This window comes from Rana temporaria, chromosome 7, assembly GCF_905171775.1.
Source record: "Rana temporaria chromosome 7, aRanTem1.1, whole genome shotgun sequence".
NCBI lineage: Eukaryota > Metazoa > Chordata > Amphibia > Anura > Ranidae > Rana > Rana temporaria.
The window spans coordinates 123,692,461-123,711,441 of NC_053495.1; the positions used below are offsets into that span (position 1 = coordinate 123,692,461).

Below are 18,981 nucleotides of genomic sequence, written 5' to 3' on the forward strand. Positions count from 1 at the left end.
AATCTGAACGATCCTTTATAACATTTTTGCAATCTGGTATCCAAATGCCTCCAATTTGGTGTTTATAGTTGAGATTTATGAGGACCCAAAATGGGTGATTGTGGCGAAACTCCGGAAATCAATGCGGCTTGCAGATGGGACTCATTTCACAAAAGCATCGCTTTAGCGGCACCGGCAATTTGTTGTACTAACAGTCTGACAATTACTCTTCAAAGACAAATTGAAATGATAAATATGCCGTCTCTACTCCTGTTTGAAAACAATAAACAGGCATGTTTTATGAGCGCTTAGGTAGAACTGCAGCTTGCTTTGTACTTTAATACATTCCCTTGAAAATATTTACAGAGCTGAAGTTGTAATAACTATTTAGTGCAACTAATGTGTACAAACAGACTGGCACCACTGGAGCCAACCACCTTTTAGTGTCTTATTTACTTGCCATTCAGTCTTTATGTTAAATGAGTATACATTTCAAGATTTCAGTTATAGCTGTATTGCATTATTTGACACACTTTTTTTTATCAGTTACCTGCTCATTTAGGAACACTGGCTTGGACTTCCTACTGTCCTATTGACCAAGATCACTGGGATAAATAAAGACAAGAGGAGACATACACTGCAATAAAATCACTGTTTTATTTTGACATAAAAAATTTAAAGGACCTAGGGCCAGATCCACAGCCAGCGGGTGTAACTTAAATATTCGGATTTAAGTTACACCGCCGGAAAATTTCTACCTAAGTGCCCGATCCACAAAGCACTTACCTAGAAATTTTCTGCGGTGTAACTTAAATCCGGCCGGCGCAAGGCGTGCCCAATCTAATGGGGCGAGTCCCATTTAAATTAGGCGCGCTCCCGCGCCGGACGTACTGCGCATGCTCCCGACGTGATTTTCCCGACGTGCATTGCGCGAAATTACGTTACACCGAGTTTTTGTGAATCGCGCCGTGTCAAAAAAGTTGCTTCGGGAAAAAAAAGAGATGCGGCGGAAAAAGAAAAAAAAAGAAAAAAATTGACAGCGTCGCGGGAAAGAAGGGTCTACTTTTACATGGAAACATATAAAATATAGATGCGCTAATATTAACTTAAAAGGTGATAAAACGTACAAAGAAAAACTAATCAGGGAGAATACTCCATAAACTGTGAATTACTAATATGTCCTTAATTAGTGCACAGTGATTAGCAGGATTCCATGCAGGGAAAAAATCACTCTCTTCAATCTGAATGCTAATCCAGCCCTCCACCGCTGTGATCAGATGATACAGGCACTCACAGACAGGGATTGCATGAAAGAAAAGAGAAAAAATCTCATTGCGCAATATTCGATGACAGATCAAAAAATGTAATCAGAGCATTGACATATGCACTCACGAATTCCGGCTTTCAGTAAAGCATGAAAACGCCACTCAGTATGTTGTTTCCTCAGCTCGATCCGATGCACTCGGATTCGATCGCAGGCTCCTCCCTACGCGTTACGTCACAGGCACGCGACTTACTGCTGCTTACATGGTGTACTAACTTTACACTTTGTAAAAGCAGCCCCAATTTTGCGACGGCAAACTAATACTTACGGAAAAAAAAAGAAGCGTAAAAGCTTTGTTGATCTCCGTAAGTGCTAATTTGCATACCTGACGCTGGATTTCGACGAGAAATGCCCCCAGCGGCGGCCGCGGTACTGCATCCTAAGATCCGACAGTGTAAGTCCCTTACACATGTTGGATCTTCTGCCTATCTATGAGAAACTGATTCTGTGGATCAGTTCCATAGATAGAAACAGGGATACGACGGCGTATCAGTAGATACGCCGGCGTATCCCTTTTGTGGATCAGGCCCCCAGTTTTTTGGCCATGCTATACCAAAGATCTATCTATTTATATATTTTTTAACAGTTTCCATACGTATTCTAGATACTTAGCAATGAGTCCAGTGCCCCACTACCTTCCCTGCAATAAAATCCTGACAGGGTTTCTAAATCATCCCTGCTGTATACAAAGATAGGCAAAAAAAAATGATTTTAACATATCAAAAACAAAGATCAAAGTCACACAATGAAATTGGCGACTGACATAGGCCCCACCCTAAGCCGTGCCCCTCTACATTAAGGTAAAAAAACTTTCAAAATTTTGTCCGCCCAGCCCCCCTAAACACCCACTAAGCCCAAACTCAATCCAGCATTGTGCAGCTCTTCACCTATCTTTCTCTTCTTACAGGAGACTCCGCAGCAGTGGGAGCCATTTGCTCCTGCTATTGTCCATTAAATCTTGTGAGGAGAGAGAGGGGGCGGGGACAAGCCACACTATGTGTGTCTTTAGATGCACACAGCTCTGCTCAGGCTCGAGCCGCGCGTCTTTCCCCGTAACAAGTGGTTTGCTATGGGGACAGATGGAGAGGAGGAGTGGAGAGCGCCAGTGAGGGACACCGGAAAGGGAGGTTTGGGACTGCTCTGTCTGCATGTATCCATTCAGACACAGAGCCACAGTTTGCCCCCCACTACTCTCTCCTGATTGGCTAACTGACTTTGATTGACAGCAGTGGAAGCTGATGGCACTCAGTCAATCAGGAGATGGACCGCGTGTAAGTATTATGGGGGCTGATGTGGGGCTGCTACAACCAGAAGGTTTTTTATCTTAGTGCATAGAATGCATTAAGATAAAAAACCTTCTGCCTTTACAACCACTTTAATGTCCATAGTCTGGACACAGGTGAACTTTAACCACCTCCCACCAGCCGTATAGATGGCTGGCGGGGGGGGGGCTCTCTTGTTCTGGGATGACATCGTATGAGGTCGCCCTACTCTCGCTGTGATTGCGCAGCGTGGCGATCGGCAGAGTGCTGTGTCCCTGGGACACGGCGCATCACTGAATTCGGTTAAGAGCTGAGGTGGCTTTTTACCCATGCGATTGGCTGTGTCCAATCACAGCTGATCACATATGAGCAAGGAGATGCTGGTTATCGGCTTTCCTCTCCTCACACTGACAGAATGTGAGGAGAGGAGAGCCGATCAGCAGCATTTCCTCATAGGGTAGACCTGACACTAATTAATTTGGATTTTCAGACAAATGCATTGTTTTAACGAAAAACAAAATAAATAAAAACGAATTTTGGGAGTAACTAAATAAATGTATTTTCGGACGAAAACGAAATTCTGAAACAAAATATTTTGTGTTAACATGTCTAGTGCCAAGCAGTGATGCCAGTCAGTGGTCAGCAGTGATGCCAATAAGTGCTCATCCGTGGAGCATTTATTTACAAAAGAATTTTTTTTTTCCTGGCTTTTACGTCTTTTTAGCAAAAAATAAATAACCCAGTGGTGATTAAATACCATCAAAACAAAGCTCTATCTGTCTCAAAAAAATGATAAAAAAATTATTTGGGCGTAGCGTTCGAATGACCAAGCAATTGTCATTTAAAATGTGACAGTGCTGAAAGCTGAAAATTGGCCTGGGCAGGAAGGGGGTGAAAGCTCCCAGAATGGAAGCGGTTAAAGTAAAGTATTGGAGTTAAATATGAATCATTGCTAGAAGGTGGTGAAAGTTCCCAGAATTAAAGCGGTTAAAGTAAAGTATTGGATTTAAATATGAATCATTAATATTTTATGTTTACCTCCTACAGTCAGCAAGTGGGAAGTGTAAGGTCAAAACAGCAGGATATTGGTTTAAACACACATACTGTATCCTAAAGAGTCAATTTTTTTCAGTCTGCAGGTGAAGTGAGCAAATGCAAGAAGAAAGTGCTGGCCATTCTTATTAGAAAGCCCAGCATACAATGCGATGAGATATCATGTAAACTCCCAGTTTAAAATGTTTATTACTAAATTAAAATAGAGACAAAAATATGTACAAAATACAGATAAAAACTTATATAAACTTTATATAAATATATTTAAACTTTCAGAAAACTTCAACAAAATAAAATTACTTAAAACCCCTTAATGGCTAAAAGTAAAACCTAGTGATTAAGATTCCGCCTACACCATTTAAAGAGTTAACGTTTTGTTTTTGTCATTTTTTGATAGGGCTAGTATAGTTTCCTGGCAGTGCAGGTGTTAATTTGATCATGTCTAGTGTATTTATTTAAACGTCTCGGATCTGGCACAGAAGGGCACTCAAGCTCCAAGTTGCAAAAAGCAGGGAGAAGTAATGAGTTTCCCAGAGATGAAATTTACAGGTCTCAGACGAGTATTTTTCCTGTATTTCTGTCCTGTAACATTCCTTCCTGATGAGGTTTAATCCACTCAGTGCAGCAAGGCAGAAGTAAGTAGAGAACACTTTGCACATGCCGAATTTAAAGAAGTAATTCCAAGTAGGTCCACAGAGTACCTAGGACTATGACATTTTAAGTGTCCAGTCCTTTACAAATGAGTGGACCTTGTACTACTATTCTAAAATCAGTTAACTTCTTTCTACAGTCTAGGACTATGCAGAGGAAGTGGGTGCGCCACTACTGACGGATAACATTCTTTCTATTTAGCCCATTGCATACTCTGGATCTAGTGTTTTTGTTTTCATTAGGTGTCTTATTAGTTTAGATAAAGACCAGCAGAAGAAATTAGCAATAGTTCAACATTGAGATCATCTAAGGGCAGCTGCAGCAATGTCGGTGAAATGTCAATACAAATGTCAAATAAATGTCAATACAAAATCAATGTCAGTACAAGCACCATGGTGAGTTGAGTGAATTTTTGTGACATTTTGTTTATTTAATTAATTTATAAATTTACCTAGAATTTCAGTGATTTTTATTATGAACAAACCCCATCAGTTCCCACATGTGAAGGTGATTACAACAATGTCCCTTGCATATTTTTAGAAGGATTTCTTATCTGGGATTCAATCTCTATCTTTATTTCCACCCAAGTTTACCTTTTTTCTGATGTAGTGACATGAATAAACATGACATTTAACTATCAAAAGTGTTATGTTCACAGTAAACTTTTCACACAACCTCTAAGTTATTGCATTTGTAATTTTCAAAAAGGAACTGTACTGTGAAGGCTTTGCCAAACAAAAGGCAGGCAATGAGCACTGTAAAAATGCAGGTCACCACTAGAGCAGATAGAAAACAAGGCTGGTGTGATGTGCAGTGTGGAACAATGCAGCATGTCTGGAAGGCACTCCGCACACAACACAACTCATCACACTGCTGTGCAGCTACATTAATAAAGTGTCACTATGGGGTTTATTTACTAAAGCTGTAGAATGCAAAATTAGGCTGACTTCTGCATAGAAACCACTCCGCTTCTAAGCTCAGCTTGTTCAATTAATCTTTGGCAATACAACCTGGAAGCTGATTGGTTTCTATGCAGAAGTGAACCTGATTTTCCACTCTCTAGCTTTAGTAAATAAACCCCATATGTAGCATTCTGGTCCTAAACAGGGCTGCTAATAAATCTAGTTGTGCTAGGTGGTAACTAGCCTGGATAATTGATAGTTTGATCCACTGATTTCTGTCCTAAGTCTGAGTTTTATTAGTAGTCTCTCTTCTGTCAATAGGTGGCACTGTTGCCTTTGACAGTAAGATGATGGATTACAGTACATTCAGGTGATGGGTAAATACATTGCCTCAGCCAAACAGCAGGAGTTTCTTTTGACTGCTGTGCATGCTGGGATAGGCTATTTATTCGGTAGGAGTCAAGTGATCAGGGTTCTTCCCACCCGGGCTGCGGTCTGGGTGTATATGTTGGCCTGGATAGGCCTGAAGCCTGAGGCCTATCCAGGAGTCCGAAAAATGTGAGGTATTGTAAAAAGAAAAAATAAAGAAAACATACGGCATACAAGCAATACTATATAGAGTCCATCAATGTGTTTCCAAACAGGTGAGTGAAAACACTACACAGGTGCAGTGAGCAATGTGAGTAGTTCATAGGTATGCTTCCCAATGAATTAATCAAAACACTTCACAAATGATGCCAGTTCAAATGAATGAAGACAATGGTCATGGCTTGTCTGTAGTGATCTTCAAACTACCAAGTAAAAGAAATGGGTACTCTTACCAGCTGTGATGGACTTACTTGTTAATACTAACAGCAAGTCAGACAAGGTGTGGTGGTCTCAGCGGACCCTGGGCTCTGTGCAGATGGCTCTGTAGAGGTAGTCACTCCGGTTTGGATGATGAAACCAGTCTGGTCAGATACCTCCCTTCCGGGACAGGACCCCAAGTAGATAGGGCCGTTGGTGAATGGCCAGGCTCATGAATCAGCACAGCAGGTGTGGATGTATGGAAACAGAAAAGAAATGCTCCCAATGGTGCAGATCAAAAATAAAACTGTGAAGGCATTTTTATTTACTTGGTAGTTTGAAGATCACTACAGACAAGCCATGACCATTGTCTTCATTCATTTGAACTGGCATCATTTGTAAAGTGTTTTGATTAATTCATTGGGAAGCATACCTATGAACTACTCACATTGCTCACTGCACCTGTGTAGTGTTTTCACTCACCTGTTTGGAAACACATTGATGGACTCTATATAGTATTGCTTGTATGCTGTATGTTTTCTTGATTTTTTCTTTTTACAATACCTCACATTTTTTGAATTGTCCTCCTGGATCTCACCTTTGCATGTCATATGCTTATGACAGCATCTTCACAGATTATTTCAGTTTAGCGCTGCACTTCCTGTTCCCCATTTGCCATTGACTTTGTTTGTTTGTGTGCTGGCTGCTATATTGTTTCTCCTTTTTTGTTTGTTAGCTAGCGCAGTTGTTTCCCCCACATTTCTATCCAGGAGTCCTACAGGTTGCTAGGTCTACATGAGGCCTATCCAGTAGTTCATGGTTCCACAAAGGAGGAGCAGCAAAGGTTATGCCCAAAGCCTGGTGCGGAATCGCGTGTGTTAGAGGCTCAGCCCGAGGGTAGCCTGTTCATTGCCAGAGGTAAAGAGGTAAAGGAGAAGCAGGGATGGCCACTCCTGTTGCCAGGGGCAAGTTTGTAAGGGATGAAGTTCTGAAGGAGTCTCAGAGCAGACACTTCACTATCCGGGGACGGTGAAGTAAGTGGCAAAGCTTCAGAGGAGACTCATCCAGGAATACAGCGGGTAGCTGTGAGTAAAGCTTGAAGGAGTACAGCAGGTAGCTGTAAATAAAGCCTGCAGATAAGTACAGCAGTTAGCTGTGGGTGAAGCTCAAGGGATCCAGCAGGTACAGTAGCTGAAAGTCCAAGAAGTCTAGTGAGAGATGGCGAGCTGAGCTTAAGAATCTACTGTGGGATAATGTGAGTTAAACTGGAAAATCTACAGTAGGATACTGTAAGAGAAGTTGTTGCTATAGGAGACAGCAGTTGCTACAAGATACAGCTTTCTGCATTCAGCTTAATGGCTCTCGTTCTGTATTGCTGTCTGCCTAATTCTATTTTTGTCTACAGAGTTTGCCTAATTGCTATTGTATTTGCATAAGGGTGTTCTGAGCCCTAACCCTCTCTCCAACCATTCCTGTTAAGAGAAATACAACTCTCTTTGTTAATTTTTACAAGAAGTGACTGGCACCCAATCTTTTCACCTTGCGCCACACCCACTATGCCTAGTAACCTGCACCCTGAGGAGGAATGTCAGTTCTCCCTGGTTCTGGTGGTCACCATCAGACCCTTGGAAGCTGGGGAGACCGATACAGTAAAATTCTGCATTTTACCATGCAGGCTAGTGTATATTTAGCCTTACCATGCTATCTTTCACACTTTGTCTTTGTGTGGAGGTGGCCATCTTGGCAGAATAGCAGGTCTTTACTTCCTTATGTCTTTGCTGTCCCCTTGATGACTGCTAGGATAAGGATCAAGAAGCAGCAAAAGATGTAGAGACAGCTCAGGTCCACACAATTACTGAAGCATAAGCCAGGAGATCCTTGCACTGCAAATCCTCAGGTACAACCTCCTCTCCAGCAAGCCCAACAGTAAGAAGCACAGTCAGGACATCACTCCTAATTTTGGGAGAATATCATTTAAAGGCAGCGATGCCTAAAGCCGGCCATACATGGATAGAAATGTGGATGGTTCAGCAGGGGCCATCCGAATCAAGGTAGATCAAGGTATGGGCACTGTGGTTGTACAGAAATCGATCTACCAGACGACTTCTGTATAACCGCCTTGTGAGATTTTTTCCGCTTGATCACTGCTGTAGACTATAGCCTACAAAGCTGATCAGTTTATTTTGACAGCAAAGATATCTCCCTGCTGTCATAATACAATACCTCAATGTCAAAGATTCCCTCATCCATATCAAATGTGTGGATGGGGGAATCGGGACTGTTTGTTTTGTTCCAACCGTATGGTTGGATGAAAAAAAAAATGGTATCATCTATGGGCTGCCTTAGATGATCTCATGCTGCTATACAACTATTATTTTAGGGAGGAATGCTAAGCAAAAAAGGAGACTTTTCAGGACACATATTGGGTCAATTTAGCATGTATAGAATTATAGACGTTATATAGGAAATCTTTACTTTTTTGAGTTCAAGTCTACTTGAATTGCTAGAAATTAATAATCAATCCTTAGGCATTGCAAATACTACAGTTTATGTATTTAAACATCATTCTGCTATACTGTCAATTAAAGCCTGGCTTTGTATACTCTGTGTGTTTGTTATACACATATTTGATATGTGACCTCCACTATGTGATAAATCAGTGTACAAGGGAGCTTAGAACTGTGTATGATCTGTAATACACATTACCTGATATTATCTATTCAGGTGAAGTTACACTGTATGCGCTCTGTATTGAAGTACTGACTGCTGAGAGTTCTTTGTACTGTATCATCTAGAGAGATCGAACTACTAAAACACTTCTTGTCGCCTAAGCTGGTATTGTTCATACTGCAATGTGACTTATGGATTGCAGGTTGTAATACAAGTAGGTTCCACTACGTGCTACTACTGTATATATTTCATTAGAAGTTATGGGTTAAGCATGCTGTGACCAATGCCATGTGTCAGTATTATTGATCTGTGCATGTTTAATATCTCAGACATAGATATTTATTGGAGATGCTATCCTACACTGCACCTTGCCCATAGCTAACTAAACATGAAAGGTCCGGGGACTCCTCTGCACAATTCACCAAAATATGTTTTTTTTTCTGTCATGATAGAAATATCCTGGCTGCAACATTTGGCCCACTTTTGTGAAAATGCTAGCTGAATGGTTGTCATCCTGACCCTCTGGTTTCAGTGCCTTCCAAGACTTTAACCCCGGAAAAAATATGCAGATGGGGTGTTCTGAGGCCTTAACAGTAGTGAAGCCAGACAATCAACCTGACAGCCAATCTACAAGCTTTTTTTAGAAAAAGTTCATCAATATTGGCCTCCATATTTGTCAGGTTTTCTTTAATGTAGAACTCAACCCAAAACTTTTTTTTTAATGTTGGATAAAGTAAGGGAGGGTTATAACCCATGCCTGTTTTTCTTTTGCGGTCTGTGTCATATTGGGGACATTTCTTTTCACTTTCTGTTTCATAACCACAGCAGGAAGTGAGAGGAAATACCTCCAAAGTGAGAAAAATTCCTAGTGGTCACCAGAACTAGTGTCCCCATTGGAAGTTTTTTCCTCTATTCCTGTTTTGGTGGGTATTCAAAAGGTGTATAGAGCTTCACAGTAGGAGGAACTTCACTTCCCCTCCTCTTTTTTTTTATTCCCTTTTAGGGTGCATTCATACCTGTGAATGCACCTGCACTCTGATTAGATGTGTGAACCCCAGAGGGAGTTTCTGTAATTAGCTGAGGGAGACAGCCCTATTGAAAGCAATGGGAGGCTGCCGACTCCCACAGCTAACCGTGGCCACTCGCATGTAATCTCACATTCAGTGATCACTTGCAAGTGATCAGCCATGGATGCTGGATGAGCTATTAAATGAAAGTGACCATGACTAGCTGCAGGAATGGCAGCTTCCTGTTGCTTTCAATGGGACTGCCTCCTGCAGCTAATCGTGGCACCTCATCTAGAGTTTTCCAATCTAATCGGAGTGCGGGTGCATGTGCAAGTGTGAATGCGTCCTTACTTGTTATGTAGGGTTCTCTTCAGAAAACATACTGACCTGTCCAGTGAATTTGGCCATCTCCTGACACTCTACTGCCACAGGCTGGGCTCCACCCCACAATTCTCCCTTTTTATGTCATCCAGAGCCGGCTGACTGTTCTTGGTTCTTGCAGCCAGCCCCTGATGTTGTGCCACCACATCCAACCCTCGGTACTGGGTGCCCATTCTCTGTGATCCTTTACTAGGCATGAAAAGTGACAAGGGAGGGACAGAGGGGAGTAAAAACAAAGGTATTTTTTATATTGCAAGGGAGTAATTTTTGTAGATGAATGTCACCTAAGGTGTCAATCTGTAGCAAAAGGTCACATACGTCTAAATAATGACTGCCAATAGTCACTTCATGGGTAGGTCACTCTCTAAATACATGGGGTCATACACACTCATTGATGTATGTGAGATTGTAAACCCCACATCAGTTTGTGTATGGTTTTCTTTTAATATTGATGGAAATATATTTGAAGCTTTGTCTGAAAGAAATTGCAGTAGAATTTGTATCTCACTCTTGATGTAAAGTAAAAGTGTAGGTTGCCTTTCTTTCTGTTCCTGGGTGCCAGGGACTTTGGAAAAAATGTGAGCTAAATTATAATATTATTACTTTCATACCAGATAGTGGGGGTGTGTTTCTTGTGGTCTCAGGAAATATTTCCATTTTGGCTTTGGTAAAATTGACTTTAGACTGATGACCGCCATACAGTTAGAGAAGACCTCTCTGCTCTGACCACATGGTGGCACTATTAGGTTAACATCTGAAATCATTTCCCTCTAAAGGCACAGTGTGCGTCTTGTATATTATGCATTACAAATGCAGAGAGCAATAACAATTACAGAGGCAGAAAAAACAAACAAGGTAAAAATTTCCATGAAAAATTTAGAATTCAACTTACATTGTGTGCAGCTACTGGCACTCTTTCTCTGTGATGGATATTTTCATGCTGCAGGTATTTTGTATTTTAATATTCCCTTACTTCATATTACACTTCTTGCTTGTGCATTATGTATATGTCTTTCTTTTTAATTTTTATGGAATCGTATTGTGGTATTATTTCATGCAATTAAATGTCTTCAGTCAGTATCATACGTGTAATATAACGATATCTTCAAGCATTTTTATGTTGCTATTTTGAGCAGCCAAGACAAAATAACAAACTTGTTTTTGAATGATTTTTTATAGGGGGACATCCAGCAGCTACTGATTATTGACGACCCTAAAGCTGCGTATGACTACTGTGAACATTATATGACAGACTGTGACAAGCCAACACACCATATGCCCCAAGCTCAAGACCCACAAGTGGATGAGGTGAGAAGTAATGATGTTCTTCCATTATATAATATAGATCGGGATTACTGGGATTATCTTTGTGTTGGGTGGTGATAAAGCAAGGAAAAAACAATTGGTGATATAGAAGTACGGGGATTACTGGGATATTAAAAAAGAAAAAAACTGTTGCTGTCCTATATATATATAAAAAAAAAAAAAAAAATCTAACATATAATATATTTTAACATGTCTCTTTCATTACCTAAATTCATGCAAATAAATTATTGGAGCTTTAAAGCGACAATTTAAAGGTTGTTAAAGTGGACCTAGCAGGACCTAGGTCCACTTATAAAGCCGGTATTTCCAAAATGTACAGAAAAAAGTTTGATGTCTTTTTACCATACCCCATCTTTCACATTGATGGGCATGACATTACCATCCTGGGAAATAATTAGTACTGTATTTGCCGGCGACCGGGTGTATAAGATGACCCCCTAATTTTACATTTTTTTAAGATTTTTTGTCTGTACTCACAGTATAAGACAACCCCCCTTCCGAGGCTTCCGACGTTTCATATTTCTTCCTTCTGGAGCCATATTCTTCTTCATTCTTGCTGGAGCTGGAGCCATATTCTTCTTCCTTCTTGCTGGAGCTGGAGCCAATCACGGTGAGCAATGTATTCTATTAATGAATACAAAGCCTGCTTGGATTGGCAGAGGCTGTAACATCATCAGCCCACGCCTCTCTGACTCTCAAAGCCAATCCGAGTAGCCTGCTCGGATTGGCAGAGGTCATTATTCCAATCCGAGCAGGCTCTGCATTCATTTAAATACATCGCTCACCAGCATTGGCTAAGCAGTATATACTGTATGTAGCCGAAGCTACATACAGTATTACTGCACATCCAGCAGGCATCCAAGCAGCTGAACTGGCGAATAGGACGACCCCTGGCCATATTTTTTAAGTGTAAAAGGTAGTTTTATATGCCAAAAAATACAGTAACCCAAATCTTGTGAAAAGACACTCCAATACAGTTAAAGAGTGTCTGCTTGTGAGGTTTGGGCTGCTGGTCATTCCTCGGGATCTCATTGGGCAGAGTGTGCCATCACCCTTACCTAGTCACCACAAGCAGAAGACAATGGTAATATTCAAATATTTTAGACATTTTTGCAGCCAGCAATTTTTACAGGGGGGCAATGTTATAAGGGCATCTCACATTTTACTGCAAGGTCTGCTTAAAATGCTATGTTTTATAACCATGCACACATTATTTTCATATTTTATCTCATCTTTTTAAATGTAATTTTTATACAATCGGAATGTCCTGTAAAGCAGTTGTATTTAACCTAATATTTGTCACAGGTTTATATATATCTGACGCAATGGATGGAATCTCTACTAATAAAGACACTTTGATATACAAGCATGTACACAATTGTATTACACAGCTAGCAGTCTATCCCTTTGACATTATGCCACTTGTGTAATGTGAATCAAACATATGAGCCATATAAAACTTAATACAGTTAGATGAGTATTCTGCAGTTTTATCTTTTCCCGTATATAAAATGACCCTCCCCACAGGATGAGGAATACATTCTTAGTTGTTATATTGCCCAGCTGGTCTGGTAATTCATGAACATGTTCACTTTAAAGTGGTAAAAAAAAAAAAACTGAATATGTGATATATTGCAGCTTACCAATCATTGGATCTGATAGCTGCATGAGTTTCATTTTTATAGTCTTCCCCCCCTCTAATTTCACCTGATGATCTTGTCAGTAATACATTCGAGTGTTCCCACTCTGGATGAAGGTGCACAGGGGCACAGCAAATAGCAGCATTGTGAGTGTGGGAGGAGGAGAGTGTTAGGCCTCGTACAGACGGGCAAACATGTACGATGAAAACGGTCCGCCGGACCGTTTTCAGCGTACATGCCCGCCTGGAGATTTCTGTATGATGGCTGTACACACCATCATACAGAAATCCACGCGTACACGATACGCGGCGACGAGGCCGTGCCGTCGCCACGACGATGACGCGGCGACGTGCACGGCCCTGACAGTTCAATGCTTCCACGCATGCGTCAAAGTCATTCGTCGCATGCGAGGGATGGTGGCCGCTCGGACATGTACGGTAAGTCTGTACAGACAGGATTCCAGCGGGCATGTTTCTAAGCAAGTTTAGAAACATTTGCCCGCTCGAAAACGGTCTGGCGGGCAAATGTACGCTGGAATCCTGTCCGCTCGGCTGTACAGATGACCGAACATGTCTGCTGAAACTGGTCCACGGACCAGTTTCAGCAAACATGTTCGGTCGTGTGTACGGGGCCTTAGATGTGCTAGTAGATTAAAATAAACTAACATTATAAAGCCAAACTCCAGCTAATACTTTATAGGCAGTTTCAGTAAACAATTGTTTTTCTTTTTGGGATAAAAGTGTTTACATAAATCAATAAATGCTGATCGTTGTAAGCACCTCTGTCAGCAGTAAATGGTTTGTCTCATCCCTGGAACTGCTGGTCATCACCAGGTGAGAATAAGACCCCTTTCACACTGGTCCCATAGCATAGCATTGCCGGTAAAATAGCGGTAAAACACTGCTATTTTACGGTAGGATTTGCAGCGCATTTTGGCCGATAGCGGGGCGCTTTTAACCCCTGCTAGCGGCCAAGAAAGGGTTAATACCGCCGGCAATGCGCCGCTACAGCGGTGTATTGACGCTGGTATGGCAGCGATGCCCATTGATTTCAATGGGTAGGAGTGCATGAGTTCACCGCTGCTAATGCGCTCCAAAGGAGCTGCTGTCAGGACTGTTTCTAACGCTCTGCCAGCGCACCGCTCCAGTGTGATCGGGTTTTCACACTGGAGCGTGAGGAGCAGCTTTTTAAGGATGGATGCAGGTGCTATTTTTAACGCTATAGCACCTGCAAAATGCCCTCAGTGTGAAAGGGGTCTAAAGGAAAGAAAGCTAGTGTAGTTAACACATCTGAGAATTGGTAAACTGCAATATAATGTTTGATTTTGGGATTAATACTGCTTTAACTGATTACATTGCATACATTCCATACAAAACAAACAATCATTGATGAAGCTTGGAAAGACCCTTTTAAATGCACGAGGAAAACATAAAATGTAAAATATTTGTATTGACATAACTCTGCTGCCTTGGCTCACAGAACCCCATATTTAAAATATGACACTGTTCACATTTAGGGTAAATTATGAAACAAGCAATAAAAGCACTTTCAAACAAGCACAGCAAACTGCTTTAGAGTTATCGTTGTGATTTTTTTAAAGTGAATTGTGTCACAGTATATACTGCTAGAGAGGTAAGGCATGGTTTGTTTTTAAAGATCTTTCATTGCTTGTTATGAATTTGTAGATCATTTATGGTCCATAGTCTGGACATAGGTGCACTTTAAGTTTTTCAAAATGGCAGCTCAAACATACATATGGTTTTAAAGCAAATTTTGGCATGCAGGAAAGGAACACGTTGAGCAAAGGTTTTACTGTTAACCACTTGCCGCCCACATGCATATGTGCGGCGGCAAAAAGGGTGGGATTTAATAACCTCACACCATACATATGTGTCCATGGGCAGCTAAAGTTTCTGTGCCCCTGGTGAATTCACTATGCGCTCCCAGCACAGTGACCGAGCTGTCATAGACAGTTTTGATCAGGAGATGGCTGATCATGTGACCACTAAATCAATCATGTCAGGATTGGGAAGTCTGTTCTTCTCTCTCAGTGTAAAGACCCACTAAAAGGGTTGCCTGGGCTGAACAGGAAAGGGTTTAATTTGCCCCCAAATGAATTGTACGATGAACTAGCACAGTATAACCCTAGTAATTTTAAAAGAATATGAACCATATTTAAATGCAAAACTTGTTTAGTTTTGGATAGGATTAGCATCGATTGAGTTATTTTTCTTTTTGCTGTCTTTTGTTTCACTTTCTGCCTCGACAAGTGAGAGGCGATATCTCTATAGTAATGCCTAGTACACACGGGCCTAAAGTCGGGTGACCTTGGCCCGTTCAATTAAAACTGGCCAACATTCAGCCCGTGTGTATGGCAGCCAGTCCTACAGAAGCTGGCCATTTGGCAGGCTTCTGTCAGATGAGCATGGTGGAAAAACCATCAGCCGACCCGCTCCCGATCAGCGCTCTCTGCCAATCCCCGTGTCAGAACACAGGAGATATCACAGTACTAACGTTGTACCAGGCTTTAGGGAAATCTCTCAAGTAGACACTTGTCACTATTAGATTTCCCCTTTTTTTGTACCAGTAAATAGCATTTCCCTTACCTTAACTTTTTAGTGACATTGGTCATCTGGAAAACTAAACAGGGTGAATCTCCCCAGCAGGAACACAGACAGGTTGACAAGGTTTCTAACCCCAGTCACTCTCTTCAAATTAGAATAAAATGCCTTTAGCTACTTTAACGTTGATGGGAATCCCATGCATTCTTAAAGTACAATTTTTATTTTCCTAAATAGTTTCCTTTACCTTAGTGCAGTCCTCCCTCACTTACCTCATCCTTCGATTTTTCCTTTAAATGTCCTTATTTCTTCTGAGAAATCCTCACTTCCTGTTCTTCTGTCTGTAACTCCACACAGTAATGCAAGGCTTTCTCCCTGGTGTGGAATGTCATGCTCACCCCCTCCCTTGGACTACAGGAGAGTCAGGGCACTCTCTAAATTGCAGATAAAGAAAGGAGCTGTGTGTTAGTGGGCATCCTGACTCTCCTGTAGTCCAAGGGAGGGGATGAGCATGACACTCCACACCAGGGAGAAAGCCTTGCATTACTGTGTAGAGTCACAGACAGAAGAACAGGAAGTGAGGATTTCTCAGAAGAAATAAGAACGTTTAAAAGCAAAATGGAAGGATGAGGTAAGTAAGGGAGGACTGCACTAAGGTAAAGGAAGCTATTTAGGGAAAAAAAATTGTACCTTTACAACCCCTTTAATTGCATGGAAAGCATAGTGCTACCATATCAGCATTGGTATGATCTAATGGATTTTAAACTGTAATATGCTTTCCATACATTAATAAGTCAAGAAAAGTGCATTGAAGACCCACTGGTGTGAACGACCCTTAAAGTATTTAAATGGCTATGTCTTGCGTGTCATTATTTCCAGCTCAAATCAGTAAATCCAAAGGCCATTCTGCTTCAGAAAACTTCCTGCCTTAAGTAAAGAAGGAAGTTTGACTGAGAAATGAATATAACTGTTCTAGCCACAAGACCCCATGCTGTCTCCACGTCTAGTCTATGCCTCCTTGCATTCTACTTCAAATGAGAACCATGTGTTCTTGCCATGGGAGACCTCTCTAGAGGCCCCAGCTCCTGAAATGTACAATCCATTGATACACACATCTCTCAGAGCTACTGTGTAACATGATAATACTGCTTTTTGTGGAAAAAAAAGGGAGAGCTGAGATCATAGTGGAAATATGCTGAGGCATTAAGGGAAAATATATATTTGAAAAAAAAAAATCACCTCTGATGCATTTTCCAGACAATGTCTCTATACTGCTGTAATTTGTGGTTTCAGACTAATGTTAACCATTTCATCATTCATAACCCAATGGTAAAAGACTGCAGGATTTATGGTTCAGAAATACTACTGACCAGACTCCACTTCAGGCAGTGATTTACTTTGTAAATACGGATTATTATATCATTATTATTGTTTTTGCAATTAGCAAGTCCGTTTAAGCAATGGTAAACATGCAGTAATGCATTGTCAGTGATCAACAGCATGCAAGATGCTAAATTACCTGTAATGGTAAGACATTTATTTTAGTTTTGGATAGAGTTGGTCAGGGGTAGGTTTTTATTGCTATCTGTGTCCCCATTGGGGAGTTCCACCCCTCTATTTTTCCTGGTGACCATTGTCTCTAAGACAGAAAGTAAGTTAGGACCTGAGATTTTAGAGTATTCATGAGAGCAAAACTAGAGACAACTAGTGGCAACTGTCTAATATGAGAAATCTATTCACTTTAAGAAGATCGCCTCTCATTGTTTAGCTATACATACACTTTAAAGATGAATTCTAGGCATAGTATATATTTAAATTATTACTTAAAAGAGAAGTATGGGAATGATTTAATCATACTTACCTAACTGGATGTAGCATTGGTCTGATGCTGCATCTGATCCCTGCCGGCTCTAACACGGAGAACTAAGCGAGCAAACACCACTGTTTGCTCAGTTCTTACAGCTCCCTGAGCAGAGAGCTGGTGATTGTCAGTCACAGGCTCTCTTCTATGCGCGCCCCCAGCTCTGAATGGAGCGCTGGGCTTTGGAAGGGGCGGGAGGGGCCAGGTGCCGGTCCAGGCATGTGGACGGATCCAGACCATATGGTCGCAATCTTTCCTAAGCCCGGTCTTGCTCTGTGACATCAACCGACAGTGGGCTTCAAAAACAGGTCACAGGAGTACAGAACGAACTTCACTCCTGTGATCCACAGGAGAAATACAGCCAAACATGCTCTGGCTGTACTTCTCCTTTGAGTAGTTATGTACAGGTATATACCATACCTGGCCGATGCCCCTGGAAAATGGAAATTACTGAAGTAGAAACCGCTACTTTAGTGGTCTCCGCTTGAAAAAATTCTCTCGCACATGATAGAGTGTTCAGAATGAACATTGCTTTACTTCACTAACTAAGCTTTGCAAAGTGAACATCCTCTATTGCGTTAATAAACTGTTCCATCCAAGTCCAGTAGGCTTCGTTCAGTACAGCTAAAAGCTAAAATAGCTGATTATGTGAAAAGTAGACTACGACTCCATCTGCTGGCTGGATAGAAGACTGCATACTACTTGTATGCATAATTTTATATATATATATATATATATATATATATATATATATATATATATATATATATATATATATATATATATATATAAATATATATATATATATATATATATATATATATATATATATATATATATATATATATATATATATATATATAAATATAAATAAATATATCTATATATATCTATATATATATATATATTTATATATATATATATATATATATATATATATATATATATATATATATATATATATATATATATATATATATATATATATATATATATATATATATATATGAAACACAATTATATATAAAGTACTGTGCAAAACTTTTAGGCAGGTGTAAAATAAAATTATGTGAATTAAGAATGCTTTCAGATATACAAGTGTTGATAGTTTATTTTTTATCAATTAAAAAAGTAAAAAAACAGAAGAGAATTTCAAATCAATGTTTGGTGTGACTACTCTATTGTGCACACCGTTTTTGAAGGAACTCGGCAGGTAGTTGAATATTTTTTAAAGCATTCTATCTTTACATATATTTTACATTTTAGATTTTATAGTCTAACCATAATAAACAGAAAAAAAGTAAAAACAGTGGTAGCAAAAAGTGCACAGTGCTGTTTGAGTGGTGTCCTTAGTATGCAATAATTAGGAATTAATAGTAGGTACACGCGGAGAGGGACACCATTGTATAGGAAGGGGGTGCCCTATATCCAGCAGTTCCAAAAGAATGTAGGGTATCCATATACTAAAACAATGAGAAAAAGAAGCACGCATGGATCTCGTGCAATAACAACATTTCATGGTTTATATTAAAAAGGTGATCTATCCCTTGCAAACATCACTGTAAAGATCATTAAATC

At 40.4% G+C, this 18,981-nt stretch overlaps 1 protein-coding gene across 5 annotated transcripts in view; it reads left to right on the top strand.

Annotated features, from left to right (window-relative positions):
* COL11A1 (collagen type XI alpha 1 chain) overlaps nucleotides 1-18,981 on the top strand; it is a 255,883-nt gene that overhangs the window by 73,682 nt on the left and 163,220 nt on the right. For all 5 annotated transcript variants that reach the window (XM_040359914.1, XM_040359918.1, XM_040359916.1 and 2 more), the window contains exon 5: nucleotides 11,195-11,323. In XM_040359914.1, coding sequence (XP_040215848.1) covers nucleotides 11,195-11,323 — 129 coding nt within the window. The remainder of the gene's footprint in view (nucleotides 1-11,194; nucleotides 11,324-18,981) is intronic.